At 41.1% G+C, this 21,202-nt stretch overlaps 1 protein-coding gene across 2 annotated transcripts in view; it reads right to left on the minus strand.

Annotated features, from left to right (window-relative positions):
- Positions 1-21,202, minus strand: part of sm (heterogeneous nuclear ribonucleoprotein L) — a 111,664-nt gene that overhangs the window by 62,639 nt on the left and 27,823 nt on the right. For both annotated transcript variants that reach the window (XR_002009950.2, XM_019057736.2), the window contains exons 3-5: positions 16,355-16,418; positions 12,789-12,874; positions 12,351-12,447 (exon numbers count right to left, since the gene is read on the minus strand). Coding sequence is in view for 1 of the 2 variants with exons in the window: in XM_019057736.2 (XP_018913281.2) it covers positions 12,351-12,447; positions 12,789-12,874; positions 16,355-16,418 (247 nt within the window). In the remaining variant the exon portion in view is untranslated. The remainder of the gene's footprint in view (positions 1-12,350; positions 12,448-12,788; positions 12,875-16,354; positions 16,419-21,202) is intronic.

Consider the following 21,202-nt stretch of genomic DNA (forward strand, 5'->3'; position numbering starts at 1 on the left):
AGCCTTACATTGAGGCAACCATATTATGGTTGAGCGAAATAGTATAACGCTCTCTTCTCGATATCCCAGCAGACCTTCGCCAAAAGTCCATCTCAGTTGCCCTAAGCATGTCTTCAGTTCTTTTCTTCAGTTGCCAGATCTCCCTCCCGTAAGTTACGATACTCTTCACGATGACGTCGTAAATTTTTCTTTTGGTCTCCTTGGAGATACTCTTTTTTTTTTTTTTTTTTTTTTTTTTTTTTTTACTACTTCAAATAGCCCACAAGGGCTAATCCCACGCTTTAAGTCCCATCCCCCCTCCGTCCCTACTGAACCAGTCCCAGGCAACCATTGTTTGAGACCATCAAACTCGGGTCGCCTGGCCGGGAGTCGAACCTGGGACCTCCCGATCGTAGAGCAAGCGCTACAACCACTACACCATAGGAGGCCGACTCTGGTCCCAGAGAACCCCATTTAGCATCGCGATAGTTCTCCTGCCTGGAAATATCTTTACACAAATGTAAAATTCCGAGTGTCCAAAAATACACAAGAATCAATCAACAAAAAGTTTCGGGAAATTTTCCCCAAGTGGCCCTATCTTACTCCCGATTGCCGGACTAGAGCCCAAAAACGACACTCATGCGCTAACTTTGATAGGCTTGAGCATCGGATTAAAATCGTCACACAATATGCGGATCAAGTTTAAAGTTGTTTTTTAGGAAGAAGTCATCGATTGACGGGCGGACCAAATCGAATTTTGGACTTTCAAAAATAAGCCGCACCCTAATGGGAGCTGGTCATTCCCCAAATTTGATCCAATAGTTATAGTGTCATTATCTTAGTTTTAATACTAGCCAGGGAGCTTCGCTTTTTTCAAGACTTGACCTGATGACTTCTTGACCGCTAACAGGAAAACTTCATACCGCTAAGGTGCCTCTACCGGATGATTTTTGACAGCTAACCGGAAAATTTCCCGACGCTGGGGTCCCTTCACCGGATGAGGAAGCGAACGCCATCTACTTTGATCTATTGGTAATATCTCGCTGCGACCTTTGAAACAAGAAACTCAAATCTTTGGAGAAGGCAAAAGGTAACCTCGTGTTGTGTTCAGGCTGAGGGACTGCGAGAAAATTTTGAGACTATTTCAGTGACCGATCGATTAAAAGAGCATTTTTGCCGGTCGGCATGCTTTGGTCTTTCATTTCATTTCAATTTTTTCGTGGAACGTATCGGTTTTGAAATTTTTTCGGAGCCACTCTGCCTCAATAATAAGGTTACCTTTTGGGTTCTTCAAAGATTTGAGAAGCTATTCCCGAGGGTTGCAGCCAGATAATACCAATAGATCGCCGTAGATGGCGTTTGCTCGCTCATCCGGTGGAGGTAGCTTAGCGGTAGGAAGTTTGCCGGTTAGCGGTTAAAGTCATCCGGTAAGGGAACGTTAGCGGTATTTAGACAATTATCAAAGAAGGATAGGAAACGCCGAATAACGCTTTATTTGACGGTACATCGTACCGCAGCATAACATTTTATTCGACGGTACCGTACTGCCGAATGACTACTTTGTTAAATTAATCACTGATTTTGGAGCCAGGTTTTAGCAGCGCTACATGGTGTTTTTTTGGGAATAAACGCTGAAGTTTCACCTTAATGCCTTTAAAGAATTTGTGGGATTTTGAGCTGGGCTTACTGACTAATTGAGAGCGTGAACCGCTAGAGAGGTCAAAAAAGACCCGAACCGGTAGAGGTCTCTCGGCGAGACCCCGACTTCGTATTTTAATGCGTTTGTCTGAGCTGACCACAGGGCAGCCCCCCCCCTCCTCCTCCTCTCCTTTAGTATTACACTGATAGTCATTGAGGGTTAATTTTGTTACATCCAATTCCAATTTGTATTTTCTTGCCTTGATTTTACCGCAGAATAATCTGGACCCAGCACTTCCCTACAGTCCTGTTAGAAATGGTAGCGTGATACAGAGTGTCGTCATGAAAGGTAATAGGACGAAAGACAACAAAACAAAAACCGCGAACACCGTCTTTTTCGAGGATTGCTATTTTAAGGGTGAGTATCTTACGTCAGCATCGTTAGAGGGAACAACACTTTATAAGAATTCTCAAGTGTTTCTTAGAATGGTGGAAAACCCCCAAATATACCAAATTTGGGCTAAGTCGGAGGGGGTTAGGTTCCGGACCTGGTGGAGAGGTGGCAACCTCTCCCTTTATCATTTTCCGTTTGTAAAATGATTCGACAACCGAATCATTAGTCCAAAGAGGAACGAAAAAGAGTAGGCTCTTTTCTTTAATTTTCCCTCGATCTGCTAGTTTTCTTTTATTATTTGATGATCTAATTCAGTGAGAAAAAAAAAAAAAAACACTTAAAATGCAAGAAAAGAACACCCTTCCCCCACCTCTCAACGTTGCACGGCAGAATGACCTAGAAAATGCAACATTCGTTGCAGAAAACGATTTAGCGAAGTTAAGGGAAATAAACAGGTTTAAATACGGCCACAGCGCACAAAAAATAATAAATACAACGCTACAAATATTTATCGTATTTCAGTAACCCATATTAGGTAAGGGAAGTTCTTAGGGATCATTTGGGATTACATTTACCATTGCTACCACTATTTAAGACCTGAATGATCATTGCGCTGCTTCGTAAATGTAGGTGAGAGAAGCGTAGGTCAAGAATTTGATCCGAAAGAGAAAAGCTATATTCTACCGCAGAAATCGGTCAAAGAAGGTGCCTAAGAGGCGGTATTATGGAGGAAATGAAAAGGAATTCACAGAATTTCAAAGAGCGGGGAACGGGAAGGATGGGGGTAAAGAGCACGTAGCCCTAGCCCCTTACACAGTGTACAAATTGAAATGACTGCAGCTCAGGGCAGAATGACTAAGATGGGAGAAACTCGTAAGCAGGTGAGGATGGACAACTTTACCGATTGACGCTTATGACGGGGAGGGGAGGGAGGGGACGAAAGGGGCGCCCAGATGCTGTTTATAGTACGGAATTTGCTGCTTACATACGCAGCAGTTTGGCTGCGAGCCACTCGTTGTTTGCAGAGCTGCCGATTTGAATGTTTTGCTAAAAGTACTGGACTTAGGCCTGCTGTGTGAAATACATAACGACGGTGTAAGCCGGCAATCACATATTTCAATTTTTGGCGGTTTTGAGTTAGCTGCAGAAATGGAGTGTAGTAGATGCCTTTTACCTGCTATCAAAATATTTCAGTCGAAAAAAATCTGGAAGTCACCTAAAATCATAGAACTCGAAACACATAACTCGGCGTTAATTCCAATAACACACATTTCTCGGCGTTAATACCAAGAATACATAACTCGTGCCGTCGCGCCGCATTTTAACACAACGTGCGCTCTCCCGAGATGAATCGTGAACAGTTTAGGAGGGAAAATTAAGAGTTAGTACGTCCCGGAATCTTCAAACAACAACAAAAACATTGTTGTTGTTGTAACATCTAACATCTAATCCGACGGATAACTGAGTGCCTAATCGTCCGCTTATTTTTACCTTCATTTCATTTTAATTCGTAATTGTTTTCCGGGGTCATTCTAGAGATTCGCTACCAATTAAAGTTTGTTAAAAGGAACGTTAGGCTACTTTTAAAGTTAGAGGATACTTAAAGTGGCTATCAAAACTTAGACACCCAGTCATGCCTCCTCCAGTAAAAAAAAAATGGACTAGAGTCACATTGTTTTTCACGGGCGGTATGACAGTCGCTGTTAGATGAAAGGGACACTTTTGGTATCAGTGTTGCATACGTGCTTATTTGAAGGCGCTTGATCTATGAGGGAGCATTCGCATTTCTTGGCCGAAATGTGCAAAATTTATATTTTGGATGATTCATTTTTGAATGTGCAAGTTCAAAGGAAAAAAAATCCAGTGGAAAATTTTTTAACTGAAAAGATAATACACTTCATCAGAATCGATAATGTTAAATCATTATTAAAACAAAAATTGAAAATTATCAAATTAAAAATCGTTCTCACGTAACAGTCAAAAAACCAGTTACGGTAAGCCAACTTCACGCCCAAAAACAGTTTTCTTCACTTTTCCGGAGAACTATATCGATGAAAACAGGAGTGCTTTGCGGCTAATATTTCATGGCTTAATGGTTCCTTCAATACATCCGAGGAGATTTTCCAAATCCTTTGATCCGTTCTCTTGCCACACCCAAAAAATCGAGTTTGGAGCTAAAGCGGCATAAAGAGAACTTTTTTTTTTTATTTGTCGGAAACAATTGTGTTTTGCGTCTAATATTTAGTGCTGCAATGGAGATGTTGCATGTGCGAGGGATTTGCGATTTGATTGTTGTTTCTTGGTAAAAGTTTGCGAGAAACACGATGGTGCCACTGGTTTTCTCTGAAATCATCTACCAAGCTCAAAAAAAGCTCTCAAAGTGAGGCCAAAATGGAGGGGATATCCCGCCCTACCGTGAGAGTCCACCTCTACATCAAAACAAACTCTCCATGCAAAGATAGGGAGCAAGTACATTAGCAGGGTTGCCGTGTTTTCAGTCTTAGAGTCCTCAAATGAAGTGGCAACCCTGCTAATGTACTTGCTCCCTATCTTTGCATGGAGAGTTTGTTTTGATGTAGAGGTGGACTCTCAGGGTAGGGCGGGATATCCCTTCATTTTGGCCTCACTTTGAGAGCTTTTTTTTGAGCTTGGGAGATGATTTCAGAGAAAACCAGTGGCACCATCGTGTTTCTCGCGAACTTTTACATAAGAAACAACAGTCAAATCGCAAATCTCTCGCACATGCAACATCTCCATTCTTCTTCCGATATCCGAAGAGATTTTTGAAGTCCGTCGATCCGTTCCTTCGTCAGAGCCAAAATACCGGCCCCCGAGCGCGCTGATCCGGCGCCGGTTTGAAGATCCCGCGCAAAAATTCCGGATCTTTAGTAACGGCTATCTGTGACTGCGGAAGATTAGAGTTCCGGCCGCGCATGAATTGGATTTTCTTCCCGGATTTCTTTTTTGAACAGTACATTTCAGTACTAAGCTAGTACTATTAAAATGAGTACAGAAATATCCTGATTTAAGCACATAGGACATAGAAACGGCATGTTCGATATTGCCAAAGGCAGGGGTACCGTGCGTGGGGACCCCCTCCCCCCGTGGGGGGACCTTAGGGTAAAAAACGGCGGTTTTTTCGACGGTACATTTCGGTGCGAAACTCTTAGTATACATTCCACAGAATGTATACTGAGAGATGTAAGGTTTTCGAGTTCGTAAGTCCGTTTTTTCGAAAATATTTCTCCAGCCCCCCCCCCCCACTTTTGACCCCCTCCCCCAGTAGCTCCCCTATCGTGAGGGTACAAAACTTCTTTTGAGCGGTACGTTTTGGTACTAAACTAATACTATTAACAGGAGTTAACCCTACTACTGGGGTTACTATTTAACAGGAGGAGATTTAAGAAACATTCTGATTTGATCAATCGGGTCACAGAAACAGTCCGTTCGATACTACCTCGGGCAGGGGGCTATGGCTGGGGGAACCCCCGTGGGGGAGGCCTTACGGTAAAAGAAAGTGTGATTTATCAACGTTACATTTCGGTGCAAAACTCTTTGTATACATTCTGAGGGTTTTCGAGTACGTAAGTCCGTTTTTTTTAAATTTTTCTCCAGCCCCCCTCCCCTCACTTTTGACCTCCCTCCCGGTAGCTCCCCTATCGTGAGGGTACAAAACTAGTATAAAACTTTGTCAATAAAAAAGAGTAAAATTTTAGAAGTGGGGGGGGGGGCTTAATTTCTTCAGCCCCCCTCCTGCGTTTTAAATTTACGTACTTTACATGATGGGTACAAAACTTTTTCTTTGCGGTACATTTGGGTATAAAACTAGTACAAAATTTTGACAATCTTGAATTTGAATTTCGGAAGTTGGGGGGTCTGGAGAAATCGACCTCTCTACGCGTCTGCCACCGATCCTGTTGCCCCCTCCCCCCTCCCTGAATGCAAATTAACATTCTACTACCTAGCTTTCGTATGTATATGCGTTATAGGCACATGAAAGTTTTAGCAAGTTCATGATTTCCAGTGGAATTATTCCCCCCCCCCCCCACCCGGCCACTGTGCTCGGAATACTATGCGGAAAAGAAATATCTACATTTTCTTGTCACATACCTTTTGTTTAAGTAAGTAAGTAAGTAAGTATAAGTTTCAAGTTGATAAGGATACCTATTTGTTGACCGTCTTTTCTACATATGGACTTTCATTAAAATCTTTTTTTTTTCTTGAGGGCTAAAATAATTTCATAGCATAAGTCGCAAACCGAGTGCAAAGTTTTCATTTTTATGAATATGGACGAGGGTTCTTCAGAAGCAGTTAAAGGTACTTTCTGTTTTTGCAAAATGGGAGCAAGAACTGTTGACCCATGCTCGCATGCACTTTCTTTAATTTGGTATCTTTTTTTACGGAAGGCACAAAAAATCCGTGAAATATCCATCTGAATTTTTCAATAAATCATTCCCACAAATGGAGACAACGTTTTGCAACAATGATTGTTCAGAAGATCATGTGTAGGGCGGGTTGTGCCAGATACATCGGAAACAAAAATTTACAGTGATGTTTGTAAGTGTAACTGTTTTCAATTCACATATTAAATTACTTTTTTTATACTTATTCTGTTCATTTTAACGCGAATTCTAGAAAACAAATACCTCCAGTTAGGCTCAAACAAAAACTTTTATGACGTATAGGCAGTAGGCAGGCACACTTCAGGACCAGTGGCCGGGTTGGGGGAGGGGGGCGAAATAAAGCATCAATTCCACTGGAAATCATGAACTTGCTAAAACTTTCATGTGCCTATAACGCAAATACATACGAAAGCTAGGTGGTAGAATGTTAATTTGCATTCTGGGAGAAGAGGGGGAGGGGGGGGGGGCAACGGGATCGGTGACAGACGCGTAGAGGATATGCGAACAGCGCAAGGGCCCTTGCGATCTAAACGTTTCCCCAAGATGCGGTTTCGTAGGTTCTTGTAGGAAATTGAGTGTATAATCAAAAACCCTGGTTTTTAATTTATTTGAGTCATTGCGCGGTGCCGAAACATGACGAAATTTAATATTTTGCCCCCCAAAAATGGAAAAAATGCTAAAAATTGGGATTAAATTTTATTTTTTTCACTTTTTCTGACATGTGCAGATAGATCTTTCTGAGATCTTTCATTTAAAAAAAAGTTCAACTCAATCCGATTTTTTGCTCAAAAGTTATAGGCAGTTAAAGGTTTCGCCTTTGACCCCCCCCCCTCTCTGGGGGGAGCCTAAGTCAAATGACCTCCATATTTGAACGTCTCGCATGCTACTGTATCACCCCTGAAAAGATGGATCTTATTTGATAGGGGGCAAAATCTAATGGTGGATGGAGCAGCGTCTTTGCGTATCTGGTAACGCTTAGTTCCAGCGTTCTACCGGGCCGATTTTAATGATTTTTGCGGCTTTCGACAGACAATTGTCTCTAAATGGGCCCGCTTTATTCAGATTTGAAAATATGACCCAGGTTTTTTTTCATATTACGTGTAAATGTTGCGAATTCTCTCATTTAAACATTGTAAATTTTTATTTTTTGTCATAGTTCGTTTGAGCGTTCTACTGAGCCGATTTCCATGATCTTTGCGGTTATCGATAGGTGATAGTCCCTAGCTGAGCCCGCTGTTATCAGAATTTGAAAATAGGACCCCGGTTTTTTTTTATATTAGAGGAGATAAGAAAGCTTAGAAAGAGGGGGAAAATTGAAGTAAGCGGGAAATTTTGTACCTTGGTCTGTTAGTGGGGTAAGTGAATCGAAGGTATGCTCCTTTGCTACAGACTTTCCAAAAGCGACGAAACGCTTTGTTCCGGTTCGTTCCAGTCTTGGCGTAAAGTTTGAAGTTTTTCTAAACTTTAAAAAGCTTGATGCAAAAACGGCTTTTTTCGCCCCCCCCGGAATTTTTTCAAACTTTGTCCATTAATTACTCATACTTGAGCGCTTGTTTTCCCAAATTTTCAGACCTCCAAACAATTTTAAATGGGCGCTTGGGGGGAGGAAGTCAAAACCTGTGAACCTCGATATCTATCGAACGAAGAGTGATATCAAGATCCGGTTTGGACGAAAAATCGTCTAAAATTGCATACTTTAAGATTCTAAAGGTCAAAATTCCAATACCACATTTTCAAGTTAACATACGTGCTTTGTTTCGGTTTTTGAGTCGAGAAAATTTCTTTTAAACAAAAAATTCAGAAGGTACTAAGTTTCCGCTCAACGCGCGCCGACCGATTTTCGCGCGCCAGAATATGGTTCCAAAGCCGGATTTGGGTGTTAATGAATCAGATTATAAGTTCAAACCGTGCAAAAGACATTCTTAGGGATTCTTGAGGGTCGCTGAGTTCACATATTAAAAATACTTCCGAAGATTCACTTTTTTCCCGTAGCGCTACATGACAGGCCCACCGAGTGCCGACCGACCGGCCGCTCAGTGAGTCTGTCATGTAGCGCAACGGGAAAAAAGTGAATTTTTGGAAGTATCTGTAATTTTTGAACTCAGCGACCCTCAAGAATCCCTAAGAATGTTTTTTGCACGGTTTGAAAATATAATCTGATTCATTAGCACCCAAATCCGGCTTTGGAACCATATTTTGGCGCGCGAAAATCGGTCGGCGTGTGTTGAGCGGAAACTTTAATAGCTCATAACTTCGGAACCGTTCATTTTCCCAGGCTTATGGACCACTCGTTGGGTGCGGAAAAAGACGAATAATTTAAAATACTGGTTTTGATTCAAATAAAAAAATTAGTACCTTGTGAATTTTTTGTTTAAAAGACATTTTCTCGACTCAAAAACCGAAATAAAGCAAGTATGTTAACTTGGAAATGTGATATTGGGATTTTGACCTTTAGAATCTTAAAGTATGTAGTTTTGGACGATTTTTCGTCCAAACCGAACATTGATATCATTCTTCGTTCGATAGATATCGAGGTTCACAGGTTTTGACTTCCACCCCCCTAGCGTCTCCTTGAAATTGTTTGAGGGTCTGAAAATTTGGGAAAAGAAGCGCTCAAGTATGAGTAATCAATAGACAAAGTTTGAAGAAATTCCAGGGGGGAGGGCGAAAAAAGCCGTTTTTGCATCAAGCTCCTCCATAGACTTGGGGGGGGGGGGGGGGTGTGATTCGAAATCGAACGATTGGACCTTATACTTATTTTTGAAAAGCAGATTTTTTAAACATTATTCAATTATAGTTTTCTTTTTCATTTCACTACTTTTAGTTGGGGTGAATGAATCATTCAATTCATTTACAGGAATAATATTAACGTTTATCTTCAGATCTTAGGTTTTACTTTCATCGAGACACCCTCCTCAATAAACTATTTTCCTTGTAGACTCTCTTGAATTCAAACTGTCGTTCATTTGAAATCTCGCTAATGCCAACAAAAGCCTCCTTTTTTTATAGTCGTGTAATCACTCTGACTACACACCAAAAAATGAATTATCAATTCGTCTTAAATTTTTTTTTTTTTTTCGATCTCTCGGAATGAAATCGTTAGGAAATGTCCATAAAATATATTAAAATCATTTTAAAAAACAATCGGAGCAGTTAAAAACCCCATTTGTCACAACTCTAAAGAACTGGAATATAGTAATTATTGTTATTATAAAAATATATTTTGAAGATATTTGTATAAAACCCTTTAGAATTATTATTAAAAGAGTAGGAAATGGCTTTTAACTCCAAATAATTTTCCAGGACTTTAAATCTTTAGAGAGCGAGTTTATAAGAAGATCTTTTCAGAATCATTGTGCTATCAAAGCGCGAGACGATCGAATGGATAATTCGGTGAGCCATTCCGCAGTTAGAGCACCGGCAACGTCGATTGGGGTCATAAGATGCGAGCATGTTCAAGTAACCATAACGCGCCGCGGAATCGCATTTTTCGTTATAATTAACGATTATTTTGGTCTGCACTCCTCTCTGCGGCAACCATTGTGTTAACGTCTCGTTGCATTCAAAAGGAGAAGCTTCAGGGTCTAAGTGCATATTTCCTTCTGACGCATGAAAAGCTCACAATGTGAGACCCCTTGACCCGCGATTGCCGAGCCGGCCAAGCACGGTGAGAGATCGATCACTATCAAGAAAAATTGTACTCCTCTCGAGAGTTGTGTGATAATGGAAAAGCCCGTATTAGAGTGTCGTCATTTCAACAAATATCATTTCTCTCGTCATGGTGATAATTTTTTGTTGTGACACGATACAGAGATCTTGAGATAATTTTGCCGTGGTAATGATTGTGGTCATGGTGAATTCCAAAGTCATTCTTCTCTTTTGTGACAAAGACGATTCTCCCTGTGATACTCATTCATTTTCCTTTGTGAGGTTTTACTGGACTTTCCTGCACCACTGTGTTACCGACTTACCGAGAAGAGCGGTGGCGAAGCAATTTTAGAAATTGCGTTTCCTTCGAAATTGGACTATTGTAAGACAAAATGGCTGACTTGGCTAAAACAACAAATTTTGTAGATCTTGTCGTCCTTCTTGCCGACCGTCAATTATGGAGCATTTAGACAAAAGCACCATTTAAACGCTTGAATTGGTAGATGCAAAAAATTGGATCGTGTAAAATTCCTGTACCCTAATAGTTAGGCTGGAAAACGTTCGCTTCTGCCAATTACAAACTTCTGTAATTCGAGGGGCCAGTGGACCCTTCGACTATCACGGACGTTTTAGAAGATCATACATTATCAGGTAAGCTGTTGATTGCTTCACAAGAAAACATTGACGAAACGAAAGTATGAAGGGCGGTGGAAAAGGTGGGGGAAAATCAAATTAGCTTACATACTATCGGAGAGAAAAAATTACCCCATTTTTCAAATTACTTATCAATTTATGTTTCCTCACCCAATGCTCCCTAATTAAGATAACTCGATAAGTATCTAAAATAGAATAATACAAACCACAAAGTAATGATTTACTTCTGCGTTGAAATTCAACTGCTGATAGTAGATCATGCACAAAGATGGCTAATCCAATCAGTCGGTTAATAAACAATTATTTTGCCCACTTCGAGTAATTTCCTTATGACTTTTCCTTGTACTACGTTAGTGGGTACTCTTAATTGTCTTCTTTTCCTTCTCTTTTTTATTCTGCTTCATTCGTGGAATTCATCTGCTCAGAATCATCTTGTGACGAAGACGATGTAGCACGGTAATATATCAGAGAGAAAATAATACTTTCCCTCTGGCTTTCTAGTAGTTTCGCCAGAGAGCGCCACTTCCCCAGTGGTTCTGGGCGGCGCATCTCTGATTGGTTGCAGTGCCGAATGATTATGGATCGACCAATCAGAGACGGCGTGCCCTGAGCCGCTGGAGAGTCAGTTGTAGTTTGACTGAGGTCGAAAAGGCTGGACTTTTCCACGATGTGAGTATTGCCTTTGAAAGGGTGGGGGACGTGTCTCCCAACCCTATTTAAAACCTTTTTAGTAGTGTGTGTGTGTTTCCTGCCGTGCTTCTGATCGTTCATACGATTTATTTAGTAGTTATTTCTTCCAGAACATCGTTCTGTTTCATGTGCTAGGCCCAGAGCCGGGTAGCCTAGTCACAACGAAAATCACTCTCCATCATTTAAAATATTTTACATTCGCAAGTACAAAAATTGAATTTAGTATTACATCATTTTTTTTTTAAAAAAAAAAAAAAAAGTTCCCCTCCAAATTTTGAAATCATTCAATCAAATTCAGAAAATTGGAAGATTCTATCACAGATCGATACTAAAGAATCCAAAATCGGCTACTGTTCGAAATACTGCCCCTTAAAGGAGGGAAATAGGGCCCGCAAGGGCCCTCCCTCCCAAAATTCAATGCCAATAAACCAACGAAGAGAATCAGAAAGCAAAAGTTTGCCTTGGTAACCGATGCCCTATTTGACCCGGCAGTCTCCGGTTTAATCCAGCCTAAAATAACCGAGAAAAACGCCTGATGCTGGTGGGCTGAAAGAACCTGTGAGGCCACTGGAGGAAATACTTCTGATTGGCTCATTCATCGTGAATTTTATTAAGCTCTTTGGATGAATAAAATGGCAGACGTTGCATGAAGATTGCAATGATGCAATCTTCATGCATGATGCAAAAGGAAAGATCCGAGTCCTTTCGCTGTCACTTTGTTTCTAAGTGTAGTGTTTAAATGGATCGTCCCACCGCTCAAACTGTTGAATATTACGTCAGATTTGTTCCTGTCATGCTCTGCCCTTTATATCCACCCGGCTTATAAGCATAATAATTCGTCTTCCGCGTTCTCCCTGAATAAAGTCGTATGAGGTAGACAACCAATGTTCTACTCACTAATTTAATCTACCCGTAAATGTATCGCCGAAAAAATTGCAGCTTACCTTCGCAAATTCAATTTTTAATGTACAGCAGCCGGAGTATATGTCAGCACCATCCAGGGCTTCTTTCGCTCTTTTTGCTGATTCGATACTGTCAAACGTTAGAATGGAATTAAGGAAACATTGACACAAACTTTTCTACAAAATAGTTACACTATGGAATGAAATTAAATACTTTCGTGCGGCTAGTATCAATCGTTGCTATCTAACTGCGGTATCCGTCACTTCAAAAGTTCAAGAAACCCCCCCCCCCCCCCCCCCCCAGAAGAGAGAGAGACATTGTCCCACATAAAGTCGAAAATGAGGGATATAAATACAATTATTGAAAATGGTGGGATATTTTGTGAAAAGCCGGCTGGTAGGCGCTTACAAGAGTGGAGACATAGAGGATGCTAAGCATCTGTTGCATGATATGTGAAAGACTGAGTTGTTAAAGGATATTCGACCATTGCTTGAACGCCATTTTTCTTGAATACAACGATTCTGTGGACTTTACCATGTGGATGACAAATCGTATGGAGCACATCCTGAAACACGAAAAAAAAAAAACCAAATAATTACTAGTTCGAGAACACATGCATTCCCTTGAGACCGTTCGTGGTACAGTACGGTGATCCAAAAAACGACAGTCGTAAATACTTGATTACACCATTTTTGGAAGGACGAAAAAAAATGTCCTGAGCAAAATTTTGGCGCAATTCGATGAAATTTACAGGGTGCGAAATATTCTTCCTAGTTTTGCTTGTATTTACACAAGTTGCGTGAGCACAAAATTTCAGCGCGGAATTCATCATTGAAAAAGGGAAAATTAATATCGCGACACACCTCCAAAACATTTTTTCTCATTTTCATATTTGTGGATTTCAGTGAAAAATCTACTAAAACCCTAAAATAATATTTTTGCACTTTTAAGACAAGTGCGCGTACTGTGAACCCTTGCGTTCATGTTGGCTATACTTGGTATATTCTTTAAGGGCGACATGAATACCGTCTGAGATATCCAGCTGAATTCTAAAATGAGTCTCTTTCTCTACTAAAAAAACGATGAAATGCTCCAGGATATCAGCTAGGATGAAATTGATGATAAGGATCAAGACCATGAAGAAAATGAAGGGCACGACAATGACTGAAATTCGGGTGAGTTCCTTTTATTGGCGGTATTTATTTCATTTCATATATGATGCAAATCGGCTTATGTACAGAAAATGCAATGTATAACTTTACAATGAGTACCTGTATCGCGTTTATGCGCCCACCCCCCACCCTCGTCCGTAGTTATGGTGCTGAAAAAGTCTGCCAGCGGGACGCTTGCTGTGCGAGAAGCCCCGTGAGGTGCGTCGCGCCAACTTTGAACGACTGGAGCGCGGTTAGAAATCATTTTCCCAGGATGATTTTGGGCTTATTTTAAAGCTTAGAGTGTCTAGTTTTAGGAAATAATAGATTTGAGGTCTTAACAACAATGCCCGAAAGCACAGGGTCAAAATTACGAAAAAAAGGCTGGAAAAAGGGGATTTACATCAAAAAATCATCATAACTTGGTCAAAAATCATTATTTTTTTCAAATTCAAACACTTGAAATTACAGTATTTTTAACGCTAAATCCAACGCAAAAAAGAATATTGCAATAATTGGTACCGTTCAAAAGTTACAAGCATTCAAAAATTTGGACTTTGACCCCCCGCCCCCCCTGTTCCCCGGGGTTTAGGGCAAAAATCGGACGAATTTTAGGCTTCTCAGATGACCCTCTATCAGCCCCCAAATCATGACACGATGCCCCCCCCCCCCCCCCGGGGGGAAGGCGAAAACGCCGATTTTGAATACCTAGTGTCCTTGGTCTCTTTGATTCTTAAGATATAGTTCCGAATTTCCTATTATTTTCATAAATGAGAAGTAAAAAGACATTTGACAAGAGCCGTAGAAACCCACGCTCGCCTCTGATTGGTGCCGGATGGCGTCATTCGGTTCGGTGCAAAACCGGGGCGTTTTAAATTTACGAAAAAGTCGCGCTTTATGAACTACGTATTTCTCGGTTTCTGAGTTACTTTTTCGCGTTTTGAATGTGCGCGATTGTATTCATTTTCCTGCGCTTCATTTTCCTGCGGACAATGTATTCGTAAGTCAAAATTCGTTCATAGTTTAGTGACCCATTAAATCGTAATTTGGTCGGGGACCCCGACTTTCAGGATCCCCCCTTCTCCCCCTCTTCTGGCCCTTTCTCTACCTTTCAAAGGGGGCTAAGGATGGGAGTGGTTGACACGATGAAAGAAGATTTTCTTGGGGTCTACCCTGTTCGATCCCGCGGTTCCTCCCTTTTTCCGCCCTATAACAACTGCGAAAAAGTCCGGTAAAGGTGGTCTGGGACATGAGCATTAATGAGTCCTTGCCTAGCTCATCAACTACCAAAAGTTTGAGTCCCGAAATTTCGCTCCGACTGAGGAAAGCGTAGCTCATGTTGTTTGGAATTCTTGATTATACTCATTCGCTGATTCTTTGTCGATTTCTAATAACTCATTCCGTGATGAGAAACCAAAATGGGCCTGTTGCAAACTTTTGCTAGAGCAGATTGAAGAGTTGTTTCCTATAGATAATGCCTCAAAAATCACGATGAGCGCATCGGCAAAGTCTGAAATGCACTCATAAATTCACAATCTGCGTAAGAAATTTGCGTTATTTTGAGCTTCCCGCTTCAAAAACGATACTACTGCACAGATGAACATTTTGTTAGAGGAGTCGCTCCATCGTCGGCAATAATCATCATGGCCGACGCTTGCGCAGTTCCTCACGTAATTCGAGGAGAGTTCAAGGTCAATTAAGGCGGGCGAGGAAAATATGAACGTGAACACGCCGATTGTTATGGTTTAATCCTGTTCAGGTGTTATCTCGTCCCATCACACGTGTTTTGGCGGACTGGCGTCGGCCATGATGAGTATTGTCGCCAATGGAACGACTCCTCTAACAAAATGTTCACCTGTACCGTAGTATCGTTTCCGAAGCGGGAAGCTCAAAAAACCGCAAATATCTTACGCAGATTGTAAAGTTATGAGTGCATTTCAGACTTTGCCGATGCGCTCATCGTGATTTTTGGGGCATTATCTGCAGGAAACAACTCTTAGTTTTGCTCTAGCAAAAGTTTGCAACAGGCCCATTCTCTTCCACTTCCTCAGATTTATCGAGAGAGAAACTGCATAATGCTCCGGAATTTCAGATATGAAAATCGATCCCCCCCCCCATCTTTTAGTCGATTCTTTGGCGTACATTAGAATTCTTCAGTCCAGAAGCGTTTTTTATGTTAAAATTATTTGGCCATTAGATGATTCGTAATTTTTCTGACGATTTGAAGATTAATGAGGTCAATTAAGGCGGCTCGGGTGCAATATAAGCCTTGTAATGGTCCCCAGGCGGTAGAAGAAGGGATTCCCGGCTTCTGGAGTAGATTCCCTGGAATTTCCTTTCCCTAATAAATCCCGGTTTTTGCCGGTCTCAGACACCATAACGTGGGTGAGCCATGAGTCAAAACGTGTGGCCATAAGTTTCGAATTCATACCTACATGGATGAACATAGCGAGGGCCGAGGTGCAAAACCGCGTACCTCCGGTTGCGACTTCTCCTTATGCTTTATTTTTCCTAAGAAAAACCAGTCGAAACCAGTTTTGAAAACTTCCTTGATTCTACTTTTCTGTTGGCAGCATATTCTAAATAAATTTCAAGCGGAGAATTTGACTAACTTTTCATCTAAAAAATAAAATATGAGCGGAAATTTAAAAACATCGCAATGGAGATACGTGGTTTTACAGTTTGGTCATCGATATTTTACCAACCTAAAAAATACATATTTATATCAAACACTCAAAAAGGTTGCAATTTAACGAAAATACGAGACAAATCGGCCAGCATCACATGCAATTTTTCAACCGTAAAAAAGCGATAAAACGACACATAAAAGAGAATTATCGCCTAAGGCAAGGAAAGAAATATGTATACAGGTTGAAATGGACGAGAAGGCTTACCGTTGTGATTGGATACGCGGGCGTGAAAACTGTTAGCAGCAAAACGTGATTCTCTGGAGCAGGCCTGTGGACAGGAAAAAAAAAGAAAAAAAGAAAGGGAAATTCCATTTCGATACCACTAAGAGGGCTGAAAAAAACAAAGAGCACCGAGGAAATAGTGCCAACCTCACAGTAAATCATCACAATCTCTTTCTCCGAAACATCTGCCTTCGATATCTCAACTTAGATACGTGCATTTAAAAATATCTCCATAAACGTGGTCTTATATGCTGAACTCGTTGCAAATGTAGTTGCAATTGTAGTTCACGCCAGGGTCAGCCACGAGTTTGGTATCTCAAAAGTAAATTCTCCATACATTTTTCAAGTAAATAAAAGCATATAACTTTAAGAAATAGCACATGGTTCAGAAGCTAATATCGTAAGTAGTAGGGTGGATAAGGATAGCAATCGTGCATTTCTGGAAGAAAGCATGAAACTTTCAGCGTATCATCTTTACCTATAAAAGGTTCAATTTTGCAAGTAAGCCCAAAATTCTGAAGCCATGGGGGCCCGGGGAGGAGGGGGAGCAGGGTGCCCTGAATTCGCTCCTTTTTGGCGAATTTTCGGGTTGAGTCATTGTTGGAACGACGTTAAAAATATAGAACGTGATCAAAACTTGTGTAAACTTCATACCTACCGAGAACCTACTGAGGTTCTCTCGAACAGCAGTCTAAAATTTTATCACCATCCAATCCCGGAACAACCCCCCCCCCCCCCCCCAAAATGTCTAAAATTCAAAATGACGCCCAAAATAAGACCTCCGGCCTCCGGGATATTGGTATTTTCACATGTGCATATCGTGCCAGGCGAAAAATCTATTTCTGTGTAAGTTTGGTCGCAGATTTCATATTTGAAGTCAAAACGACGCCTCGGTCAAAATTTGCGCCCAAAATCCGAGATGGCGGCCAAAGTTGAAAGGCGGAAGAGTGCATTTTTAAACATTTACAAGATAAGGCAAGTAATATGCCATTTTCTAGGGGTCGTAGATTTCATTGATGAAGTGAACAGAGCCCCACAGTCAAAATTGAAGCCCCAAATCCAAGATGGCGGCCAAAGTTGAAAGGCAGGAGGGTGCATTTTTATGAGAAAAAAAATCACGCGAGATGGCTGGTGAGGTATCAATTTCTACGTATTTTTAGTCCACGAAACGAATATAAATGAAATGTAAAAACATTATTTTACACCAAAGTGAGTCGTGATATTCAAAATGGTGATCAGTATGTCCGTCCAAGTTAGGAATGAATTTGACAGGAGCGACTATAATGAGTTGTGTTATTTATTTTAAGCCCATATATTAGCTCAATAAAGGTTACAGAGGAGATTAAGAGGACATTAAAAGGACATTAAATGGCCATTAAATATTTTATACAAAAATGAGTCGTGATGTTGATGATGATGACCATTATGGTTGACAAATGGCAAGTCACAAATAATGCTTGAGGTGTTTTACCGATTACTGCACAAAAACTCTAAGCTGTCTTCAGTTCTCATCACAAAGCCATAGATGGAAAATATACAAATATTAATTTTTTATGAGCTGGCCATTTTTTTCAAAAAAATGAAAAACCGAGTTTCCCGCAGTTTCCTGCAGCAAAATTGTACTGGAAATGAATGTTGAGGATATGAGGGATAAGTACCTGGCACTTTATAGAAACCTGTAAAAACATTGCAGAGACCTTTTTAGTCGAAATTTTTAGGATTTTTCAGTCATGTCGTTTTTAGTTATCGATCGCACTATTTCCGACGAAGAGTTAATAGCGATCCGCTTACGAAGAACGGCGGTCGTAATAGACAGACCCAAGATAGTTGGTTTTTCCATGTTAGATCTAAGTAAAGTGCATATGTATCAATTCCACTTTAATCTTATGCTTTAGAAGTACGATCCCGGCAAAGTTCAACTTCTCTATATGGATACGGACTCGTTCATTTCCGAGTTGACTACACCGAACGTCTACGATGATATGATGTCAGACTTACACATGTACGACACCTCCGACTTCCCAGAAGGACATCAATGTCGAAGCATGCAGAACCGGAAAGTAATGGGAACGTTCAAAGACGAAACGGCGAGTCGACCCGTTGCCGAGTTCGTCGCGCTGCGAGCAAACATGTACGCCTACCGATTCGTCGACGGTAAAACTGAAAAACGAGCAAAAGGTGTATCAACGGGAAAGTTAAGATCGCTAAACTTCGATAACTTTCTGAGCGTATTGCAGGATCCTGAATCGAGGATGAGCGATTCGATGCGAAGGATCGGGGCGCGCAAACATCAACTCTACTCGTTCGAAACGAGAAAAAACAACTCTGTCCGGACTCGACGACAAACGATGCGTTCTAGAGGACGGAGTGAACTCTCGTCCTTGGGGTCATCGTGACATCAACTATCGTTGCTGAGTCGATAAAAGTTGCGGAGCCGAGACCGAGTTGAGAAAAATACTCGCGGTTAAACGACCTCGTATGAATATTTCTGAGAACCATCGGTTAAGAAACCTCGAATTTGAAAAAAGTAAAAAGTGTAACTAACGGAACGAGAAGACGATGGCTTGTCTCGATGTACAAGGTTTTGGAGACTAGAGCAATTCATCGTCAAAGAGTTTGGTCTTGTAGATATGGAGAATTCTGAAACTGAACCCTATTTATTCAAACCTCCGTTCCCGAGCAGTAAGTTGAACGCCAAAGACGTTGTGACAAACAACTGGTTAACACGCAATCATCATCACTTGGAATGGGAAAGCGGGTTTCTCGAGTACGATGAATTCACTTCAAAAATGAATCGCATCGGGAACCACTACGATGTACTGTATGTTAAAGGTGAATAAAAACGAGATTTCAGCAATCGTTTCGTGCCGGAAAAATGTTTCGTTGTATTTGGATACTAAAGATTGCCCGTCCTTGCGACTATTGGCTCGTTGGTCGACAGCACATACGTGTCCTTTAGTACATCCATTCTGCGCTATGTCGAACGCATTCCGATTGTGTATGTGGTTGTCGGATTCTTCTTATCGGGAATATTTCAAAACTGTAATCATGCAGCAGCAGCAGAAAATTATAGTGGCAGACGAACAAAGGAATCACCCCGAAAATAATATAGGAGTGGGAAATAAGTCAGATTGAACGAACCGAAAAATAGCAGACGAAAAGTGAAATCATCCGTGCTTAATATAACAGACAAATTGTCGAATCAACCCGACTTAATATAGCACACGAAAAATGGAATCATCCGCACTTAAAATAACAGACGAAGTATCGAACCGAAATATAACAAACGAAAAGTGGAATCATTCGAAGAAAATATGGCAGACACATTGTCGAATCATCCCGACTTAATATAGCACACGAAAAGTGGAATCATCCGCAGACGAATTGTCGAACCGAAATTTAGCAGACGAAAAGTGAAATCCTCTGTGCTTACTATAGCAGAAAAATTGTTTCACTAGTAGTATAGCACACAAAAGTGGAATAATCTGAACCTTGATAGAATTGACGACAGCCACCATCATGGACGTCTGCAACAATTCAATCTTGATCGTCGACGCTAAAGAGCTGATTGTAAACGCTCGCTACATGATGAACAAACTCATCAAAATGCCATCCAAGTACGGGATAACCCTTGCTGCTGATATCGTCTTCGAGAATCATCATCGGCTCCTCTTCCTACCTTCGCACATTGCGGACCGTTTGACGGACGATGCAATTCAGGATATCAACGCTGGATCTTTCGATCTCATCTACGAAGGCCCGATCGGAAGAACACACAAATTCGCACTCGTTCCAAACGTTGCAGCCTGATTTATATTGTACGTCATGTTTGTAGTATTCTATTCTTTTCTAAATGATGTAATGCTTCCAAAAAAGAAAAAAATGACATGTCTGTAAAAGAATGAAAAAATAAATATATTAATATTTCTTTAATTTTTGCTTAAGATCAATCCACTTGCCTCACGGTCCCATGCAGTAGTTCGTGCGAATACTTCACAGGTGTGATCACGATCACCTGGGCTGTATTGTTGGCCGGGAAATTCTCTTTTGCCACAAGGGTCAACGTGATATCCACCGAAGCTGTTTTTAGATCTTCACCTTGGACACATTTGATGACAAAAATCGCGCGATCTTTGAAATTTTCGAACAACATAGCTGGCTCGCAGAGTTTCTCACTTTTCCAGTAGCCTCTCATAAAATCGGTGTAGTTCAGATAGGCGTGATGATAATCCAAAGTCGGGACATCGTAGATCGTATCAACTTGAGGAAACCGACGCTCACCGATTTGAACGCTGACCGAGCGCACATTTACATGGTCGAAAAGAGAGGAATCCTTCAGGTGATTGTCCCGTCGATCCGTTTGAAATGCCAACGCCACGAATTTGGGCTAGTGCCTGCTGGTTGTTCTTACGCTCCATTTGAACGTCTTGGTCGGAAAAATCCCCGGGATGTCGTGCGATTCCCAATTCATGTAACCGAAACTCATCTTGTTGTTTTTCTTCTTCATCTTGAGCAAGATTTGTTTTCCCAGTTCCAATGTGAATTTGACGATGGGAATCTCCCAATAGATTTCGATTATATTAAATTTGATGGTATAAACGTCCGCCGTCGCCGCGTCGGTGATATAATATACGTTCTTTTCCGTACCACTGCGCACTAGGATCAACTCTTGCGAGCATCTGACTAGGACATCTTTGAAATGTACTGCGAATATGCTGAGTGAAGACAACGGAACGACAGCGCACTGAGTTTGATCCGCCTGTGTGAAATCCCATTCGGTCCATGAATGAGTGATGTCAACAAACCCGGCAGTTGCGAGTCCTACGGTTT

This window comes from Bemisia tabaci, chromosome 1 (genome assembly GCF_918797505.1).
Source record: "Bemisia tabaci chromosome 1, PGI_BMITA_v3".
In the NCBI taxonomy this organism is placed as follows: Eukaryota; Metazoa; Arthropoda; class Insecta; order Hemiptera; family Aleyrodidae; genus Bemisia; species Bemisia tabaci.